At 47.9% G+C, this 19949-nt stretch overlaps 8 protein-coding genes across 8 annotated transcripts; 3 read left to right on the top strand and 5 right to left on the bottom strand.

The window, feature by feature from the left end:
* Positions 1–693: 693 nt before the first annotated feature.
* On the bottom strand, positions 694–2092 carry N7529_001955 (glycosylphosphatidylinositol-alpha 1,4 mannosyltransferase I; the record flags this gene model as incomplete). The annotated part of the gene is made up of 3 exons (XM_057237486.1): positions 694–879; positions 952–1059; positions 1109–2092. The coding sequence occupies 3 exons, from the start codon at positions 2090–2092 to the stop codon at positions 694–696; spliced, it is 1278 nt and encodes a 425-aa protein (XP_057102173.1).
* A 1898-nt stretch (positions 2093–3990) lies between these two features.
* On the top strand, positions 3991–5425 carry N7529_001954 (DUF3712 domain-containing protein; the record flags this gene model as incomplete). The annotated part of the gene is made up of 3 exons (XM_057237485.1): positions 3991–4193; positions 4257–4681; positions 4743–5425. The coding sequence occupies 3 exons, from the start codon at positions 3991–3993 to the stop codon at positions 5423–5425; spliced, it is 1311 nt and encodes a 436-aa protein (XP_057102172.1).
* A 528-nt stretch (positions 5426–5953) lies between these two features.
* Positions 5954–8375, bottom strand: N7529_001953 (uncharacterized protein; the record flags this gene model as incomplete). Its single annotated transcript, XM_057237484.1, has 3 exons — positions 5954–6955; positions 7012–8083; positions 8149–8375. 3 exons carry the CDS (start codon positions 8373–8375, stop codon positions 5954–5956), a joined length of 2301 nt encoding a protein of 766 aa, XP_057102171.1.
* Positions 8376–10215: 1840 nt separating this feature from the next.
* Positions 10216–14091, top strand: N7529_001952 (Glycoside hydrolase family 2 immunoglobulin-like beta-sandwich; the record flags this gene model as incomplete). Its single annotated transcript, XM_057237483.1, has 7 exons — positions 10216–10334; positions 10391–11341; positions 11388–11818; positions 11867–12102; positions 12150–12930; positions 13255–13399; positions 13449–14091. 7 exons carry the CDS (start codon positions 10216–10218, stop codon positions 14089–14091), a joined length of 3306 nt encoding a protein of 1101 aa, XP_057102170.1.
* Positions 14092–14451: 360 nt separating this feature from the next.
* On the bottom strand, positions 14452–15056 carry N7529_001951 (RPEL repeat-containing protein; the record flags this gene model as incomplete). The annotated part of the gene is made up of 3 exons (XM_057237482.1): positions 14452–14627; positions 14772–14872; positions 14926–15056. 3 exons carry the CDS (start codon positions 15054–15056, stop codon positions 14452–14454), a joined length of 408 nt encoding a protein of 135 aa, XP_057102169.1.
* A 638-nt stretch (positions 15057–15694) lies between these two features.
* N7529_001950 (uncharacterized protein) lies at positions 15695–17033 on the bottom strand (the record flags this gene model as incomplete). The annotated part of the gene is made up of 3 exons (XM_057237481.1): positions 15695–15986; positions 16019–16847; positions 16913–17033. 3 exons carry the CDS (start codon positions 17031–17033, stop codon positions 15695–15697), a joined length of 1242 nt encoding a protein of 413 aa, XP_057102168.1.
* Positions 17034–17418: 385 nt separating this feature from the next.
* On the bottom strand, positions 17419–18512 carry N7529_001949 (sulfurtransferase; the record flags this gene model as incomplete). The annotated part of the gene is made up of 2 exons (XM_057237480.1): positions 17419–17476; positions 17548–18512. 2 exons carry the CDS (start codon positions 18510–18512, stop codon positions 17419–17421), a joined length of 1023 nt encoding a protein of 340 aa, XP_057102167.1.
* Positions 18513–18786: 274 nt separating this feature from the next.
* On the top strand, positions 18787–19205 carry N7529_001948 (anaphase promoting complex subunit 11; the record flags this gene model as incomplete). Its single annotated transcript, XM_057237479.1, has 4 exons — positions 18787–18928; positions 18985–19016; positions 19065–19128; positions 19180–19205. The coding sequence occupies 4 exons, from the start codon at positions 18787–18789 to the stop codon at positions 19203–19205; spliced, it is 264 nt and encodes an 87-aa protein (XP_057102166.1).
* Between the last annotated feature and the right edge of the window lie 744 nt (positions 19206–19949).

The raw sequence follows: 19949 nt of genomic DNA, 5'->3' as shown, positions 1-19949 counted from the left end.
TCTCTTTCGTAAAATGAAGACTGGTGCTACAACAATGAAGTCACCTCTTCCTGTCATACCAATGGATCTGACAGTCAAGTCAGGTTGTTACAATGCAAGGCCAAACACCTCATCCCCCTCCATCAGCTATGGATTGAGTGGGCAAAAAACTCATGACATTTAACTGCATCTTTCACGCAATGGTTGTTGAGGCCGTGTAAGCTCCGGCCTTCCTGCCAAACCTGCAGCATCTTCGCATCCGCTTTGTGGATCCGAAAGCGTGGGATCCTCTCTTGAGCCCCTGCTTTGAACCGCAGCAACAGGTGCATTGGTTTGTGGAGTGGCCCATTCTGGCTGCTCTAAAAAAAAGGCCCGAGCCGTCGCATAGTTTATCTAGCAAAGTCATAGTGTTGAGCCCAATATCCAAAGGGGGCGAGTCGTGAGTGCTGTCCATCCCACTGCTCATCCTTTTGGAACAGAGGCAAAGAGATACTTGATCATTTCGGAGCGCAGGATTCCCCACGAGTCTGAATATTGAGTTTCCTGTTCATCCATTTTTTTTTTTTTGCCGTTCGGTTCGGGTCGGCCCTAGAATGTGTGGTGTATTTGCTTCCAATAAACTAAACTGCTTTGAACAATGATCTCTAGTCATTTTCTTTTCTTCTAATGTTTATACAAAGATTAACAAATGAACAAACAGTTTTTACAACATGTCTAATCCGCCTTGAGGGTTTCGGCGATTGTTTCAATCTCACCGGCCCCATCGCCTCCGTCCCGAATGATAATACCCAGGATCCACACGTTGACGGAGAAAAAGAACAGCCCGGCGAGGAACAACCCAGGCACAAATGAGGTTAGCCCAAGGAACTCAAGGTTGTATCCTTGGTGCAACCAGAGAGCCTAGTTGGCCGTTAGCTTTCATGATCTTGCTGGCATCACGACGACATAACAGGGCAACAAGACACTACATACCTGTCCAAGAACCCATAAAAGGGCGACTGAAGCCCCGAGTCTTGGTTTGCGAATAAGGGACGAAGAAGGAAGATAGAATGGGAGGAGTATGAGGTACCACAAGAAGTACTAAAAAGGTTAGTAATCAACATGGTGAACTCGACGCGCAATCACTTACTTGACTTGTGCACACTTTGTTGAAAGTTACAAAGGCAAAGGTCTGCGCTAACATAGCGGTCGTCAAACTTTTCTTTGCCAGAACAAGAGGAAGGCCAACAACCACAAGAACCAGCTGAGGGATAAACGCCAGCGCTTCGAAGTGAGTCTCCACGCCACCGGCAGCGGACAGATACAGCAAGGTACTGTAGGGGGAGAAGTTGTGGCGGTGGTCGATACGAGTGAGATGGTGAAGGAATGTGTGCTGAAGGAACGGTTGGCCGTACTGAAAATACATGACCAGGTTCAGGGCCACGAAGCTGACCAGTGCTGACGCAGTAAACTTAAGCCGGGATGGGGTGAGGAAGTTCACAGCCTTGGACAGCAAACCCGAACTAGTTGAAGAAGAACCGTCACGCTCCGCATCCCACCACCAGAGAATGGACACGCCATAGATGAACGGATAGATCTTGAAATGCACAGCAAGGCCCAAGATCAAACCAGCCAGAATAGGCTTCCTAGTCAAAGTGGCCCACAGAAGGGCCGCAACAAGCACACCAAGCAGTCCCTCCGAGCTACCCCTTGTGCTAATATTGGCAACCATGGGATTCCACAACCAAACAGCAGCAACATAGCGCAAGGCACGCTCAGCAGGAAATCGATAGCAGCGAGTCAAAAGCTGCACAACGAGCCATCCTGCCAGAACATCAGAGAGAGCAAAAAGAACCTTGCCAAATGCGAAAGTGAGCGTTGGCCAAGGCGCGGAACCCTCCCATGCCGTCGGTACCAACATCCAAGCCAAAAGCGGCGTGTAGCGGTAAGTGTCGCGGGCATACGGTGATTCACCTTTCGCAACATAGCGCGCAGCATCAGTGAACACCATGTAATCGATATCAGTGTATTTCACAGCAGAGTGGGCATCCTGCCAACCTCCGTAAATAAGGAGAATGAGGCGGAGGGCTGTAGCGGCGAGAAATACCCGCGGAGCCGAGTCGAAGAGAGCCATATTCTTTTTGCTCGCTTATTTCGACTAGATGGAATTCAAGAAATTAAGAATGGGTCGATTGTCGACAAGCTCGCATAATTAATTCGTTGAACCCCTAGTCTTGGATCAAACCGGATTCAGGAGATATAAACCCCACCGAATTTTCGACCAACTTTCACTTCTCAAGCCTGTAATGACAGTGTTTGTAATTTGATTCACATCAACTCCATTGGCAATGTCAATACTTGACACTTGGGATGTTTACGTGGAACGTTGAAGCCATCCACAACTTCTGCCACCGCCATGAATTGGCATGAGTCAGCATGAGTCAGCATATCGATCAACCTTGTAATTGCCTAATTAGGAAACGAAGTATACAGAGTCAGTCGACTTTCGAGATTTGAACTCTGCACACTCTCTGTAGACCGATGAGGACTCCGTGGGGAATTTTAGTTGGCAGTATATTCTAAGGTTACGATCATCTTCTTCTTTTCTTTTCTTATGTTTATGCGCTGACCTGGTTACCATATCAATAATGCTCCTGTGATAGGCTCTTATGGCTTTCACGGAAGTTTTAGCTTGGGCAGATTTATTCAAAAAGATAAATTCTGATCTCAAAATGCATCCAACTCCACAGTCACATATGACATATCCAATCAAGAATCCCTACATATATGTACGTATGTGAACTTCATTATGCTCAGATCAAGTGAAAATGCGGGGAAAGCATCGAATTGCGGGGATTGACCTACAATAGTGTACGGGGTACTAACCTACTAACTGTCAACGTCTTTTACAATGGTTTACCTACTCGATGTGATGTCATGTATCTGAGCACGAGGTATGATAGGTTTATATCGTTGCAAATTATCCAAGCGATCCAGTCAAGTCGCATTTATGGCTACTGCAGCTGATACGCCACTGAGGGGGTGTCGCTTGATGCATCAGGAACCCTCCCTTTAACATTGGCTTTTGCCTCAGCTCTCTTATTATTCCTTATATCTTTGAAGAAGAACCGAGCTAAGTCCCCATGTGAAAAGTTGACTGCCCGACAATCGATGTTTCATGCGTAGGTAGTTATTACACGCGATTAGTATCTACCAGTGTGTTTCAATATTGAATTATCATGCTACAAAAGTCTAGGCGAGGAAACCACTCTTTTACCAGTTGGCTTACTTTGAATATTAGGAAAATGAAGTTCTGAAAATCAATTTCAGACAGCAGTAAATCGGTCAAGATAGATGGGCAGATTGTCGTGATGATGATATTCCCACATCTCACCCTCCCGCTAAAAATTAACCAGGGCGACCGGGGCTTCTGGACTCTTACTCAAAACCCAAAATTTAATCACACTCTAAAAAGTTGATGAACTCCACCGAGGCACCGAGGAGAACGAGGCTATTCTTGTAAGGCCCGTGCAGCGCTAGTGTAGATGCAAGCACACTGTCTGGCTGGGCAAGCTGCGTTACACAGCTTGGGCCTGCATTGAACTCATCAAGCCTCTCGCGTAGAGTGCGATGATTCCCTTTGGAACCTGCCCGGGCAATTTGGGGACAAGGTATCTGATAGGCCAAAAAGGTTCTTTGTGATAAGAGATGCTTGTGTACCAAAAAAAGCAATATGAAATAGTCATGTATTCAATCGGAATATAACTAGTTTGAGAGGAAATTGTTCGTTCTCTAAGTAATGTAAGACAAATTCCTCTATGTTATTTATCTGATATTTGATATGCCTGCAAGTGAGCGGCGATCCCCCGCAAAAGCAATAAAATACAAAGTTCTATATAAATCATAAAGTTAATTGTATCTTAGTCCTCGGCATCTTTTTTAAACATATGATAATATCTTGGAGTTCGGCGTTTGATTATATAGAGAGATCCTCTCACTTTTCTCTCCCTCCAAATGTGAAGAGACTCCATCATGCCAAAAGGGACAAAGTACATCATCGGGGGCAATCGAGGGCTCATTAACCCAGAGCCCGATGACCTTGCAAAACTCGAGAAAGTTGAGTCTTCTGTGAGCTCGAATACCAAGAAAAATAGATTTCGCAGACATTGCAGGCGATTCTGGTGCATATATCTCATCGCCAATGTCATCTTTTTGGCTATACTTTTACCGATCTTGTATGTCCTTCTCATCCTTACAACTTCCCCGGTAATTTCCAAGCGCTAAATATGTCCATCAAGCTTTCTAGTTGTGATTCCTGCTATCGCGCAACTCGTTGTCAATAAATCAGATCTAGTAATCGTCAACGCAGAGGTCATGAACCCAACACCAACTACAGTGGAAATGACACTAGCAGCAAAAGTTGATCTCAAGCTTGCTCTGGGAGTTCGACTCGATCCTGTGGTGTTCTATACATTTGTGCGCTCATATGGCCATGAAAGCCCTTGGGGAGGAATCGATATACCTGGGCAAACCATCAAAGGAAATTATACGCTTGCAGTCAACAATCAACACACACCACTTCTCAATCTGACTACATGGACTGCTTTTGTGAACCAGACTGTCTTCCAGAAGGAAACAGCACTATCACTTTATGGAGTTACTGATGCGTATCTTGGAGTGTTGAAATCCCACGTCACACTGAATAAAGATGTGATTATACCAAGTGAGTTTTGCCTTTCTAAGCCGTCATTTCATATAGCTTCTATGCTCATGTTTTCGTATAGCTCTGAACAAGTTCGAAGGATTCTTCATAGCAGACAGCACACTCGTCTTACCAGCAGAAGATGACGGAGCCAACCTGATCGCCAATCTTACGCTCCCAAACCCGACTGCCCTCACCTTCCAAGTGGGCACCATTACACTTGACTTAAAGAGTGGCGATACGAATTTGATCATTGGAAACGCGACGGTCAAGGATGTTATCCTGCGTCCAGGAAACAATACATTCCCACTGAGAGGCGTGCTCGATCTTAAAGGGGTGCTGGCGAATCTGGCTGAAGTCCTTGCTTCACAAAGCACCGCAATTAGAACAGGCGACTTATCCCTCACAGCCGTGACACGAACAATTCTTTCGAACGGCACTTTGATCCCATACTATACTAAAATCCTGGGATCATTGCCCTTGGTAGCAAATGTGGGCATCGGTGACGTCCTTCAAAACACACTGAAGTACCTAGGCTCCAATGGAGGTTTAAATCTGACAGGCGCCCTATCCGGTCTGATCGACGATAAGCGTAGACGAGGTCCCGTTCTCCTAGACGGTCCAGGTGGATACGGACGCGACGCATTCAGGCAGGTGACCAGTCTGAAACAGAACACACATATCCAAAAGATCTTTGAGGATGAAAGCCCCGAAAGACGAGATGCAGTGATAGATTCACTAGCGACATATTATGCCTCCTTATGAACAGCTTTATGATTAATTTGAATTTAATGATACCTTTGGCAATGAGTTGATTTAAACGCCTGGGTTATCTTATACAGAGACTGGCTGCAGAATATTCATAGCCTACCTATTGGGAGATTAGTGTTTGCAACAGGTTCTAGTGAAAAGACGGTGTCTGAAGGGCAATTCGGTGGCTGAGCTGTTAACAGTGGATGAAGATCTTCCCTTTCTACCCCATGATATGTGTCGATCGCGAGAATTGATCAGCGTCGATTTCCCCCATTTTCTAGACTCGAAACCGGTTCGAGGTCGGGAACGCCTCGTTTGAATTTGTTAAGCGCCCTACTTTCTCAGTCACTTATCACGGTCTATCAATAAGACAATGCCTTCTCCACGAGCATATAGTAGATCGTATAATTCATTGATAAAAGTACAAACAGTAGAGAAGTTGAAGTCCCGTCATACATTCATTTCCAGATAATGCCCTATGCTAACATGCTGAAGCGAGTAAAGACCAATGCATCACAAAGAATATAAAAAAGGCAATGTTTAATAGTAAATTCCACCATTGACGAAGTACCCAGATTCCGGCATGGGGTCAAAATACGGCTGTTGTTCTCCAAATTTGGGGCCTTTTTCATGATCGGGAGTTAACAAAGCCATTGCGTCGTTCCGCCCATCAAGATCTTTAACAATTCCCGGCCAAAGATTGTTATCACTCCAGCTCAGATATTCCCAAAGATACTGGCCACCAGAATCATCCATAAATTGAGTAGCGAGAGGGTCAAGGAACCCATTGTCCGCTATCGTGGCATTCATATTGCCATGACCAGGCTCAGGAGGCGATGAGAAGAAGAGCGACATATCCCGACCAGCGGGATACGATGTACCCAGGATCCCAGCTGCAGAATCTGTGTCGGCAAGGTCCTGTCCACGCTTGCTAGCTTCATAGATGCGCGTAACAGCATCCAATGAGCGTTTCGCCGTATGCCCAAAAGATTGCATACGAGCCAGTGTCATCATAGCCATCTCAACTTGCGCCTGGCAGGACTCAACCGAAGCACGGGGGTCATCGACAGTTGGATCGTTCAGAAACAGCCCCACCAGGGGAACCATAGAAGCCTGAAATGTCCACCAGACAGCATTCCAGCCACACAGTTGGTTGAGCTGAGCCGTAGCAGCGATATTCTGGATAGCCAGCTCAGCGACCTCGCGGCATTTTTCAATAGCCGTGCGCTCTTCTGAGCGCAGTGCGATATAAGGTACACGACGCATGGCGTAGTTGAGTAATGTGGGTCGATATAGAAGTATTCGTTGGTTGTAGTAGCGCCAGCGCATAACTGTTCGGACGGTATTTATTGACTCTGAGCATGGTTCGTGATCTTTCAAAACAGATGGAAGGTTGTCCCACCATTCGAGGAGCTGGGTGTCAGCGTGCGACATTTCTTGATGCTTGACTAGCGGTGCTGCCGCGAGAGATTCTTGGACTTGGGTTGAGATCTTGGCGAAACGAATGTTTTCAACTAGAGGGAGGATTTCGAGGACATTTTCCTATGAAGTTGTTAGCAAATATTATTCTGATAGTTCCGAGAAAATGAATGATCTACCTTATCTCGGCACAGAGGAGGCTTGACAGTGATGGTTGAGCCTATGCGTCCCATACTGGGCCGACCTAGTGTCATCCCTGTCCAAGTGTCCATGCAGTACAGAGACCACCAGACACGCCGTTTCAGGTCCATCGAGGCGAGTTTGGCAGGACTAGGAAGCTGTCGGGTCTCTGCAAACTCTTTGTGCAGACCCAAGGCAGCGGCCATTCGTAGCGCGGTACCCATCAAAGAATATGCCAGGTTCGGTTGGCTGATATAGTGACAGTACCAGCCACCCATCAGGCCCAATGCCTGGATAATCTCGATGTGGGAGCTCCCTAGCGAACTTATGCTCAAGTGATTTTTGCAACGCAAGAAGTATGTCTGATGCGTCGTATCATCAGGGCCTGTAGCGGCAATGCTACCCAAAGCGAGAACAATATTTAGCAGCGCAAGCCAAGGATCATCTCTGCGGCGGCCGGCACAGTAAGTTTCTCGAAAAGATCGCTCATCAATCATCGGCGCAAATGATTGGAAGTAAAGGAAATAAGCGTCGAGCATCTGCATCTCTGACGGCGGAATGCACGGCTGTGGGGGTGTGATAGGCGCGCAATGCGGCCATCCTGTCGGGTTATCTTGGTCTGTGGCTGGAGTTCGAGAGAAATATGAAGCACAGCCCGGGTCCAGCCAGACAATGACTTTAATGACTGCCTGGATGGATGAGACACCCAGGTAAGATGAAGGTTGTCGGGTAGAGAGTGACAGCGCATTAACATCGTCTGACACGCCTTCTACTAGGTCTGTCGAGCTGGTGTTGCGGCTGTTAGGTAGTTCCTCAGGCATACTCTGCAGAGACTCGAGATTGTCGTCATCATTTGATAAAGGGGAGACATGAGCATCCATTGACGCCGAAGTAGCTGGTGATTCGGCATGATGCGGAACAGTCTGAATATGGGATCCCGAGGAGGCAGTTGTAAGCTCGAGCAGTTTTTCACGCGAGAGATTTGTGAGAGATTCCGGTGAGATATTAGGAAACAATTTCCCCAAGATACTCCTGTACTCTTCTAAGGTGGTAGACAACTTCTCCACATGCCTAAATTGACTTGCAGATTAGATTGGTTGAGGCCAAGAAAAAAGCAAAGCAAAGTGTTGACTCACCTTCGCGAGGGCCGCGGATCAGAATAGTGACACTGGTCTGACTTTTTATACCATCGACACGCCTCGCACGGTTTTTCGCCATCACATTTGATTTTACGATGGCGACAAGATGTGCAAGCGCGGAGAGTCGTCACACGGCGACTGATGGATTCGCGCCTTTCACTGGTAGCCCTGTTACGGGCCGGAGTTGTTGTTGGGTTCTCAAACCCTTCGAATGTGTGAAACATTGTATATGAATTGTAATAGTCGATAGGATTGCATAGCCTGACCACTCGGTGGTCACTGAACAGGTAACATGAAGAAATATATGGTGGTTATCTGTAAGATAGATGCAAAGTGGAGTATTACTGAGATGTGGCAGGTCATAAGAATGAAACAGATTAAGAAGAAAAAAAGGGCCAAAAGGAACTAAACCAAAAGGAAAATAGTCAAAGAATTAGCCTGATCCGCTTAAGATCCCCGCATTCTGTAATATTGAGTCCGGTTCACCCGCACAGGACTGATTGGTTGGAATTAGAATTAGTTAGAATTAATTAGAATATCATATGTTGGTGATCTCCGGCAACTAGTTACTTCGACTAATATGTTGAAACACATGAAGAAAAAAATGCCCGCACTCAACATCTCTCGGGTTAACGGAGACCCTGGTCAAGATTATCCGCGTCATCAACATAACTCCCGGCATATAAAAACCAGGATACTGGATTTCACAACGTTTAGCCAGTCCCGAGACCTGCATTTTACTGGTCTAGCCGGGAAATGCCACGCGCCGACATGGGCAGGGGTGCAGAAGTGCCATTCATGGGCAATCTCGCTTCCGGGATTCACGCGCCACCAAGGCAGCATAGCACCGCAGTTGGGCTGCATGGGTTCTCCAAGAGAGGGGCCATTTCCCCGGACTTGGTTTGGGAGATATGGAGCAAACCCTGCAGATGAGAGACGATCGTCTGGGGAAGATGACATGGCAAGCTGACTGATATACAATCCAGTATCTCATCCACGGCGTCGGGAAATTACGGCCGACAACTGCAGATTGCGGTTTGTTTCGAGCAAGATTTTCAACATGCCATCTCACCAATCAATAGGGTTTTTCTGAGATCGACGCACATGCCTTTGGGCTGTAGACCAGGTTCGAAGCAGTGAGGGAATTTCAAAAAGGGGCTTTTGCTTACCCCGTGTATCAGGAGGGACAGTGTACCTGGTTCGCAACTTGCCACTGGGAGGGGTTCAGCGCCGAGACTTTCGCGGGCGCCATGTCTCTTTCTAGTCAAGGGCCCGAGATGGGGACGGCGGCTAGGGGATCACTCTTGTGCGCAGTCGGTCCTCCAAACCAGGGGAAAATGAAGAATAGAAAGTCGGTGCAAACAAAGTCGAAGAAAGATGCCAGACTCATTCAGAAAGGTCAATCTCATCTTCACACTCCACGTTTGATGTTCATTTCGTACAATAATTTGGAGTGGGCACGCTAAGTGTGGATGAAAGGGAGCCGAAGCCTGCACGCCCGTTGTCTGCCGAGATCGTTCATTGGCTCGGTTACGAGTCAGGCTAATTTGAATAAATTAAACGATCGATGCGCATGGCCCAAAGAAGATTTGTGCGCAGTGCATATGATATTCAGGTGCCTAGCTCATATGCCCGGTGAGCCTGCACAGGTGACGTGAGTCTCTATGAAAAAATATGGAAAAGGGTTCCATAGTTGTGAATAATGCACGGCATTTTAAGCTTGACGGGGTGTTTTCCGTGGCTAACAGAGGTCTTAAGTGGGTAGAGTGGATACACAGGAATACGGGTTGTGGAATGCATGAACTGAAGTGGCGTAGTCTTCCCAGGTCTCAGAGTTGGATGATTCTGGGGATGGTTTTTTTCGCTTTGTTGGTGTATTTTCGATGTATTTGAACAACACGAATTGCAAAAATACACATCATGTGCCACGCTAGTCCGTATTCATCACGGGATCCCCGCCTTTCCTGTGGGGAAGTGTCTTATCGATAACAACGGTCTGTATAAATCTACTCCAGGTGAAGTTCCAATCTTCCGTCAATTTTCAGTTGCCAATTGTCTCTCAAAATGGCTATTGTTCAAGCTCTGTCTTCTGGCTGGTCTTTCAGGGACCGTGACGCCGAAGAATGGTTACCAGTTGCTTCGGTTCCGTCGGTTGTACAGCAAGATCTCATTGCCAACAAGAAGTAAGCTGCTTCTTCTCACTCCACGCTCATTGACTGACCTAGGGGCTTTCTTTTAGGCTTGATGATCCATACATCGGATTCAAAGAGTTGGATGCTCGCTGGGTCAATGAGAAGTCTTGGGTCTACCGAAATGTGTTCAAGAAGCCAGAGGCACCTGCAGGTGCCGCAATAGTTCTGGTATTCGATGGTCTGGACACATTTGCCAAGGTCAAGCTCGACGGCCAGACGATTCTTGAAAGTGACAACATGTTTCTGGGATACCGGGTGGACGTAACCAAAGCATTGGAGAGTGAAGGCGACCATACCCTTGAGGTTGAATTTGACTGTGCACTTCTCAAGGCACGGGAGCTCCGAGCCCAACATACCAAGCACAAATGGGTCGGGTTCAATGGTGACCCCGCCCGAATGGCTGTACGGAAAGCCCAATACCACTGGGGCTGGGACTGGGGCCCAGTGCTGATGACTGCGGGTATATGGCGTGCTGTGCGGCTTGAAGTGTACAATGCTCGCGTAGCTAATCTGTGGCCCCAGGTTGAGCTCGCTGCAGACCACCAGACGGCTGGGGTGACCGCCGTTGTTGATGTAGAAAGCATCGTTGATGGTGACTATACAGCCGAGTTTACTTTAAGCTTGAAAGGGAGCGAGATTGCACGCCAAAGTATTCCGATATCTGGTAAGAGCACACAAGTCACATTCAGAGTCAATCAGCCAGCCCTGTGGTGGCCTCATGGATATGGGGAGCAGACTCTGTACGAGGTATCAGTGTCCCTGCTTCTCGGTGGTGAAAAAGTCGACCATACATCCAAAAAGTTTGGCATTCGTACTGCCGAGGTAGTTCAACAACTGGACAAGCATGGCAAATCTTTCTTCTTCCGAATCAACGGAAGGGATATTTTCTGTGGTGGTTCATGTTGGATTCCAGCTGACAGTCTTCTCCCTGCTGTCAGTGCTGAGCGATACCGCAAGTGGATTGAGCTCATGGTGGCCGGGAGGCAAGTAATGATTCGGTATGTTTGTTCAATTTTCTTGTGTGAGCTTATGCTGATTTAAAAGTGTTTGGGGTGGTGGTATTTATGAAGACGACGCCTTCTATGAAGCCTGCGATGAGTTAGGAGTGCTAGTCTGGCAAGACTTTATGTTTGGATGTGGCAACTATCCCACATGGCCTGAGATGCTCGAATCTGTACGCCAGGAGACAGTCTATAATCTGCAGCGCATGCGCCACCATCCATCCATCGTGATCTACGCCGGCAACAATGAGGACTACCAGGTCGCAGAGTCGGAGGGCCTGACCTACAACTATGAGGACAAAGACCCCGAGAGCTGGCTTAGGACGGATTTCCCTGCACGATACATTTACGAGAAACTCCTTCCAGAGGTGGTGGCTGAACACTCGCCCAGTACATTCTACCACCCTGGAAGTCCGTGGGGAGATGGCAAGATCTCATCGGATACCACTGTTGGCGATATGCATCAATGGAATGGTCAGTTTTTCGAGACTCTGGTTGATTCCCTACTAATAGGCAATACAGTCTGGCATGGAACACAGGAGAAATATCAGATCTTCGATACTCTCGGCGGAAGATTCAACAGCGAGTTTGGTATGGAGGCATTCCCTCATATCTCTACAATTGAATACTTCGTCGAGAAACCCGAGGACATGTTCCCTCAATCTCATGTGATTGATTTCCATAACAAGGCTGATGGCCATGAGCGAAGGCTGGCAACATACCTTGTAGAGAATCTGCGGACCGCTACAGATCTCGAAGTAAGTATGCCGCTGTGCCTTCCAGTGAAGTTGCTAACATTTCCCAGACATACATCTATCTTACCCAAGTTGTACAGGCCGAAACAATGATGTTTGGCTACAGAGGCTGGCGCCGACAATGGGGCGATGAGCGGCACTGCGGCGGTGCACTACTCTGGCAACTGAACGACTGCTGGCCGACAATTTCCTGGGCAATCGTGGACTATTTCCTTAAGCCAAAACCAGCATACTACGCCGTCAAGCGAGTTCTCAATCCAATTGCCGTCGGAGTGCGCCGCGAACACCATGACTGGAGCGTGGCACACGCACAACCACCCAAGACCAGCAAGTACGATGTTTGGATCGCAAGCAACAAAGCAGAGGCCCTCCAAGGCAGAATCGAGCTGCGGTTTATATCCGTCACCACAGGTCTAGAATTGCGAGCGCCGATCGAGTGCAACAACATCGCTATCACCGCCAATGGCACTACGGATAACATTGTTGACGGGGTAATTGACCACATCGCTGAACCAGAACCACATGTCCTCGCTGTGCGGCTGTGGGTAGATAATGAGATTGTAGCTCGGGATATTGACTGGCCTCAACCATTCAAGTATCTCAATCTCTCAGACCGACAGCTAGATATCCAACGGAAGTCTGGGGAAGCAGGCGAGACGATCTTGGTGATCAATGCGCGCAAGCCAGTCAAATGTCTTGTTTTTGAGGAGCAGGAGGGTGTGCAGCTTGAGGACAATGCGCTTGACATTGCACCGGGTGACGAGCAGACTGTCAAAGTGATTGGCCTTGGCAACAAGCCTTTGAGGTATCGCTACCTAGGACAGGAGTCTTGTGAGACTGTTCCATAGTGGCGATTGCAGGTTGCTAGAAAGAGTAAACACATAGCTCATTGCAATGAAATCGAGTTAGATACCACAATTGAATAAAATGTAGAAGAATAAATGTTATAACTACAAAGTGTTTAAAGTGAAGCAGAAGCAGAGCAGAGCAGATTTGCCAAGAAAAGAAAAAACAGCGGGACCAGCAATCATATCTTATCGGAGCTCTGAACCTTTGACAACTTCCACTTACAAACTATTCTTTGCTGAATGGGTACAAAACGATCCTGGGAAGGACAGCCACTTGAGCTAAATCCTAAGACCAATACCGATACAGATATGGCCGATGCAGAGACAGAGGCACAACCCTCATCTATTCTCTCAATCTTTGAGAACTTCCGCGACGAGCTCGATGAGCACCATGATCGCCGCGAACGCATCATCAAGAAAAGCCGTGACATCACAGCACTGAGCAAGAAAATGTGCGATCTATATACACTCACCATTTCGTCTTAAACTAACATCTATCAGCATCTTCGCCCTCCAACGAGTCCGCGCAACCAACCAACCCCTCCCACCCAAAATCGCTGCCGAGAACCAAACGCGCTTCGACCAAATCCAAGCGCTATTTGAAGAGGTCGTCCCCGAACAATTGGGCATAAAAGGCTGGCGCTACCAACGACAGATCAGCGGCGGAATCCAAGAATACATCGAAGCAGTCTCCTTCGACCACTACGTCCGAACACAAACCCTCATTTCACATGCAGAATGCCAAGCCCGCATGCCAGCGGATATTCTTCTCTCAGAAGATGACTACCTCATGGGACTCTTCGATCTAACGGGTGAGATGATGCGATTCGCGGTGCTATCACTGAGCTCCGGAAACGCGGCAGCGACACAGCCCGAGGGCGGGGAGAGCAGTGAGCGACCAACGCTTGCTTCATCGCAGAGTGACATTGTTGTTGATCTGCGCGCGATGCGTGCTGGGTTCGAGGCGTTGAGTGTGCCGCGGAGACATTTCATGTTGAAGGATCTACAAAAGAAGATGGAGGTTATGCAGGCTAGTGTTGAGAAAGTTGAACGGGCTGCTTATGGAATTCTGGTCCGGGGGAGTGAGAGACCTATTGGATGGACGCCTGATCTTTCTGCAGCTGTGGAGGTTGAATCGCACTGAATACAAACCCAGCATATACCGTTATTTGGCAAATTGGTGTCCCTGATCTAGACCATCAACCTGATCACAGTAATCTCAGACTCTTCTACCACGTTTCTCTCTCTCCTTTTCTCTCTTGTGTGTCTATATATTTGTTTCTCTATGGAATATCCCAAATCTACCAAGATGTTCGTATTGGCATTGCTATACATAACGGTGACATCACCATTTCGGTAAAGACAGTACAGAGTCCAAAAAGTCGTGCAATGCGCAGAAAGAAAAAAGCCATTCGGAAAGACATAACGATCATATCCCATAATTCCATAACCCCATTTCTCGTATGACCAAAGTGTGCAAACCATGTGTATAAGTGGAAACCACTCAGACAGGCGAGCGCGGGTTCTCATCTTCAGACAGAATGCCCTGGGAAATCAACTCTTCAGGTTGAGGACGGTTCTGAATCTTGTGCTCGAGATTATCAGCCAGCATGTGCTTCTCGAGTTCGCGAGCGTGGGCTTGCAGAGCTGGGGCGGCGGAGGTTGCGGGGAGGATGTTGCCTTGGCGATGTTAGCGGTCTTGTAGATTCTGGGTAAATGGAGAAACGGAGAAATGAGGAAATCGAAGTATGGAAAGGATACTCGGTGTAGAGAAATAGGATAAGGTTTGAATGTAGTTTTTTTGTAAGTAAAAGGGAAACATACGCTCAACCAGCTCATCCTTCTCAGGTCTCTTCTCGAGGTGCTTCTTCAAGTTATCCGAAGCACGCTGGCGATCAAGCTCCTGACGAGCGGACTGAAGGGCTCTGGGGTTTGTTAGTTACCAGAACTCATGTTGGAAGAGAATTCAAGCACTCACGGAGCTACATTAGTGTCCAGTAGGATATGGCGGTTCTTGAGGTCCTGCATGTCCGGGCGGGTTTGGAGGTGCTTCTCGAGGGAGTTGCGACGCTCGTGAGTTGAAGGAATATTCTGTTCGATAGAAGACATGATGATTTGAAGTTGTTAATGATTGATAGGAGTTCAGTGAGATGTAAGGATATATGGAGAAGATGAAACAGACAAGAGTGTCGAATGATTTGATCATGCGGGGAAGTACTCCCCGTGGACATCGTCATCATACTATGCCAACAATTGCACATCTCGACTCTACATAAATTTACATAACTAATATGTATCTACAAATGTACACATCTGTCTACCCGTATCCCTACACTCTTTATAGCAATTTCATACAAGAATATAGCGAATTGAATTGGATTGGGTACACATGCTAGTAGATGAAATAATTTCCATACTGCCTCCCAAAAGAAAAAAAGAGAAAACACGTCCTCCCATCTCGAAGAGCGGGGAAAAGGGACTTCCAGACAAATCCAAGCAGCGCATCACAGCCGCGGATTGAATCCACCAAGGGATTCATGTCCGGATTCATGTCTGAGGATCATGGGGTCTGGGATTATGATTGATCATAAAGCCTGGGGGGAAGAAACACATTGTGCACACAGATCCAGATCCCGAGATCGTGGGTTTGTATATTCTTGCAGACACCCCTGTCCGGTTCTGGCGTTGGTTCGAAACACTCCGATCTACCATCGAATGATTGAAGTAGATCGCTTTTCCCGTGCGAATCAAGGAACCCAGAGCTTACCCCGACCACGACCATTGCCTCGGGCACCACGGGAAGCACCACGACGACCGTTCGATGAGCGACGCGAGGCTCCCGAGTTACCACGAGGAGTTTGCTGTACAGTCAAGTCCACAGGGGGAGTTTTGGTAGCGCCACCCAGCGACCGACTAAACGAGTCCGGGTCAATGGGTTGGGTAGGAACTTCGACGGTAACCGTAGGTTCGACGGGAGCAGGCACAGGCTTGGGGGGAGCCTTGCGCGAGCCACCACGCGAAGCACCGCGGGGGGAGGACCTTTACCACGACCGCGCGGGACGAATACCAACTCATCCTCGTCGCTTTCTTCTTCGTAGGAAAGGAGGGTCTTAGGCTCAGCAGCCCGAGGCTGATTCTGAGGCTGAGTCTGAGTTTTCTCAACATATTTGCAACGGTTCTTGTATTCGCGCTCCTCGTACTGGATAGCGGTACGAAGCTGGAGGATATTCTTGACGCCGATTCCGAATTTCTGAGCCCAGACCTGAGTGTCGCGGTCGTTGGTGATGAGGATACAGGTCTTGGCCGAGTTTTCTGCATCGGGGCCGTTGTGCAGACGCCAGAGGAGGGCACTCAGCAATGGGCGCAGGGCGGGAGGCGCAGTCGGTATAACGGAGCCGGAGATGCTGCGCTGGTGGTTGGACTTGGATTTGCACTTGTCGTTCTTGGAACCATTGCTGTCGTGTTGGGCGCACTCCGGGCTGGTACGAGAGCTCCGAGAGGACGTGCGCGAGCCCGGTCCACTGGGTGTGCCAACGGAAGTGATCGATGTAGCCTCAGGATCCTTCTTGAAATTCAGCTTGGAAAGGAGCATCTGCGACAGATCGTCCGACTCGCTCTTAGCCAAGGCATCGATTGCGGGATCGGTCGCGGGATCGGTCGCAGGTTCAGCATTGGCAAAACTGTCATCGATGGCTTCGGGCTCCTCCTCGAATTCCGGCAGGAAGAATTTCTCGGCCTCCTCCCAGCGATCGTACTGTTCCATGGGACCCTGGAGGATGACGCGGTCGGCGGTGATATGGTCCTTGCCGGAGGTGACACGATCGAGGAAGCGGACAGCCTCGCGGGCGTTGATAGCGACCTGGGATCCGGCCCGCTTCAGCGCATGGAGTCGTTCAAGGGCTGAACGGAGAGTAAAAGTTAGAAACAAGGCAGCGCTGGGCCGAGGCCTGAACGCCAATACTCACTGTAGAGGGGGACCACGAGGTCGATAGCGCCGTGGGTAGTCCATTTCTTGATTTCGGAAATATTGGCAGACAAAGCTGTCTCATCCACGGCGCAGTGGAAGACCTTACGTCCGGTCGACATGACTGAGGGGGATGTTCGAAAAGAGATCCAGGGCAGAGACCCTAAATCGGTAGAGAATAGACCACTGGGAGCCGCTCAGCACGGGCCTGAAGGAGGTTTGAATGTGGGGTGGCGCGTAAAAGGGCTAATCACTCACGATGAGAAGCCAGTTGACAGGTTTGCATCTGGAGCATCTTCGTACGTTGAAATATCTTTCTCTGATTCTGGTTAAAGAAATGAGAAATGAGAAATGATGCGAATGGGTAAAAATATTGATGACTAAGCGGCGACAGAAAAGGGAAGAGAGATTCTATATTCAATACAATCTAAAGAGTAGAGAGACCAGAGACAAGAGAAAACAGAGATAGAGATATAGACTCATAGAAACCATTGTGAAGCCAATATCCTATGACTTGACCTTCTTAATTAGGCCATCTGATTCCTTCACTCGTTGCGCCCATTCACTTTTTCATATTAGCGTATGCCAAGGTAAAGTACCTTGGAAGGTAAAAGGGAAGTCGGAGGATGTACTCACGTCCAACTACCGTCATACACCCGACGGAGATGAGGGTCACCGTATTCTGCAACAGCCAGAGCTGTTTCAATAACCGAAGCAGTCACACCTGTACCGCAAGAGCTGATAATCGTTTGATTTGGATCCACTTTGTGCTCCTCAAAGACCTTACGCAGGTCTTCAGCTGGGAGATATGTCTTTGTCTCCGGATCCAACAATTTCTGGAAAGGCAAGCTCTTGGAGCCAGGAAGATGGCCTGATGACAGACCAGGGCGCGGCTCCGGATCAGTCCCGGCCCAGCGACCGTAAGAGCGTGCATCTAGGATCTCAATTTCCTCCGCTCCTTCCTTGCCATAGTCCAGAGCCAGCTCCTTCATTTCCCGGAAAGAAATCACTAGTCGGGAGTCGTAAGTTGGCACAGAGTATTTGGACTTTTCCACCGGCGCGGGTTCCCCGCTCTCAGTCGGAAACCCTTCCTGAACCCAGAGGCGATAATTATTCAAAACATGCACATTGGGATGACCGAAGACACGCAGCGTCCAGCCAACACGGGGCGCGCTGAAGATGCCCAACTCGGCAGTGTCGTAGACAACGACCTCGTCGTCGCGACGAATCCCAAGTTCACTCATAGCCTCGGCGAAAGTCTCGCACGTAGGAAGCATATGTGGGTAAGGTGAATCAGGATCTTTGATAGTGTCCAGATCGAAGAATCGGGCCTGGGGAATGCGCGAGTTGCGGAACGAGTCAATTCCCTTGCGGCCCTCTGGGTCATTCGGCATGAACCATGCTGCGTTGAGAGGAATGACGCGTGGGGAAGTTGAGATTTTGGTTCCATCAGGAGGGTTCTTCTTCAAAGCCTCATTCAATTGCTTTGGAGTCACTAAATATGAAGAAAAAGAGACATTGCGCGACTGAGTCTGGAGTGGGGAGGTGGTGGACATTGTACGGAAGCGAATGAGCGAGGATCGAATGGCGGAGAAAGTCATGATTTAGAGGGACAATAGAGAAATCTCCAATTTACATAACGAGGTCAAAGCAATAACCAGTAAACACTAAGTAGTGAACTGAAAGTAGTTAAAAGAAGCAAAGAGAAGCAATAAGAGCAATAAGAGGAGTACTATTGCGTTAGTGCGGAGAAACAGCCATTTGGGGGGTCTCGTGATAATGATCTTATCGTGTTTGTTATCAATTTCAATGTTTTCCCTTTTCCTTTTTCTACTTCACCAACCTCCCAAAGGTCTCAACTTCTTTCGCTTAACCATGAAGGTCGCCATTAAAGAATGGAATGCTATTGCTACTTGGCACTGGGATATCCCTGAAGATGAAGTCTGTGGTATCTGTCGTGTCCAGTTCGATGGCACTTGTCCAACCTGCAAATTTCCCGGCGACGACTGCGCACTTGGTGAGTTCACTTCTTTTCTATATCGTCCTCTCCTATATGCTGACTGATGGTTGCAGTGCAAGGAAGATGTAATCATGCGTTTCATATGGTAGGAACTGCTTGGATGGATTGAGGGAACTGCACTAACGCCATCCAGCATTGTTTAATGACCTGGATTGACCTAGAGACTTCCAAGGGGCTGTGCCCAATGTGTCGGCAAAGTAAGGTTCTGCCCTGTTACTTCTGTGAATATCGAGCTAAATCATCTCCAGAATTCGAATGGAAGGAGAAGGAATAACGAGCTTATCTATGTTTTCTCTTTTCTCCCATGTTTATCAAGGCGTTGTGGGACAATTTGAGATACCCCTTTGCAGTTCTTTGCTGCAAACAAACCTATGTTAGAGGACAAGCTGGATCTTGTTGCTAGACATAAACACGCATGGTTGGCTATTGGCCTGATCGGATGGTCACGCCAGACTGAATAATAAGTATAACTCGATACTCAACTTGAGGCCGTCCTGATCAAAATCATTGCTTTGCATACAACTTCTTACATATTCACAGTACCGGTATATTGATATTGGCATAGACATATCAAATCACCCTCCGAGGATTACAGATCTAGCTAATTGATGGTTAGATTCTCCTTCAAGTAAATCATACTGTTATTCTAAAATCTGGATGAATGTTTATAATAGGGAAAAGAATATCTCAATTAAGTTGCAAACTTGGAAATGAAGCTTCAAATCCTGACATCATTGCCTATAGAACATACATTGCGGATGTATATATATATTGTAGACGTAAGCAAGACATACCTAGTATCCATGGATAGAAGACTCCAACCACAACACAGCTTAATAATGACCTGAGATGAGTACTCAGAGTACTCAAATTACATTACAAATGTTTCTCCTAAAAGAATGGAAGAATATATTGAGCTATGTAATAAAGCGACAATATACATACGGAGTACATCCGCCGCGTTCGAGGCCTGCATCACGTGGCGCTATCGATAAGAGGCTTTCTCCGCACGTCAATA

Source organism: Penicillium soppii (assembly GCF_028829465.1).
Source record: "Penicillium soppii strain IBT 18220 chromosome Unknown utg000002l, whole genome shotgun sequence".
Lineage (NCBI taxonomy): Eukaryota > Fungi > Ascomycota > Eurotiomycetes > Eurotiales > Aspergillaceae > Penicillium > Penicillium soppii.
Note: the sequence above shows the minus strand (reverse complement) of the source record. Positions and strands in the feature narration are given on the sequence as shown.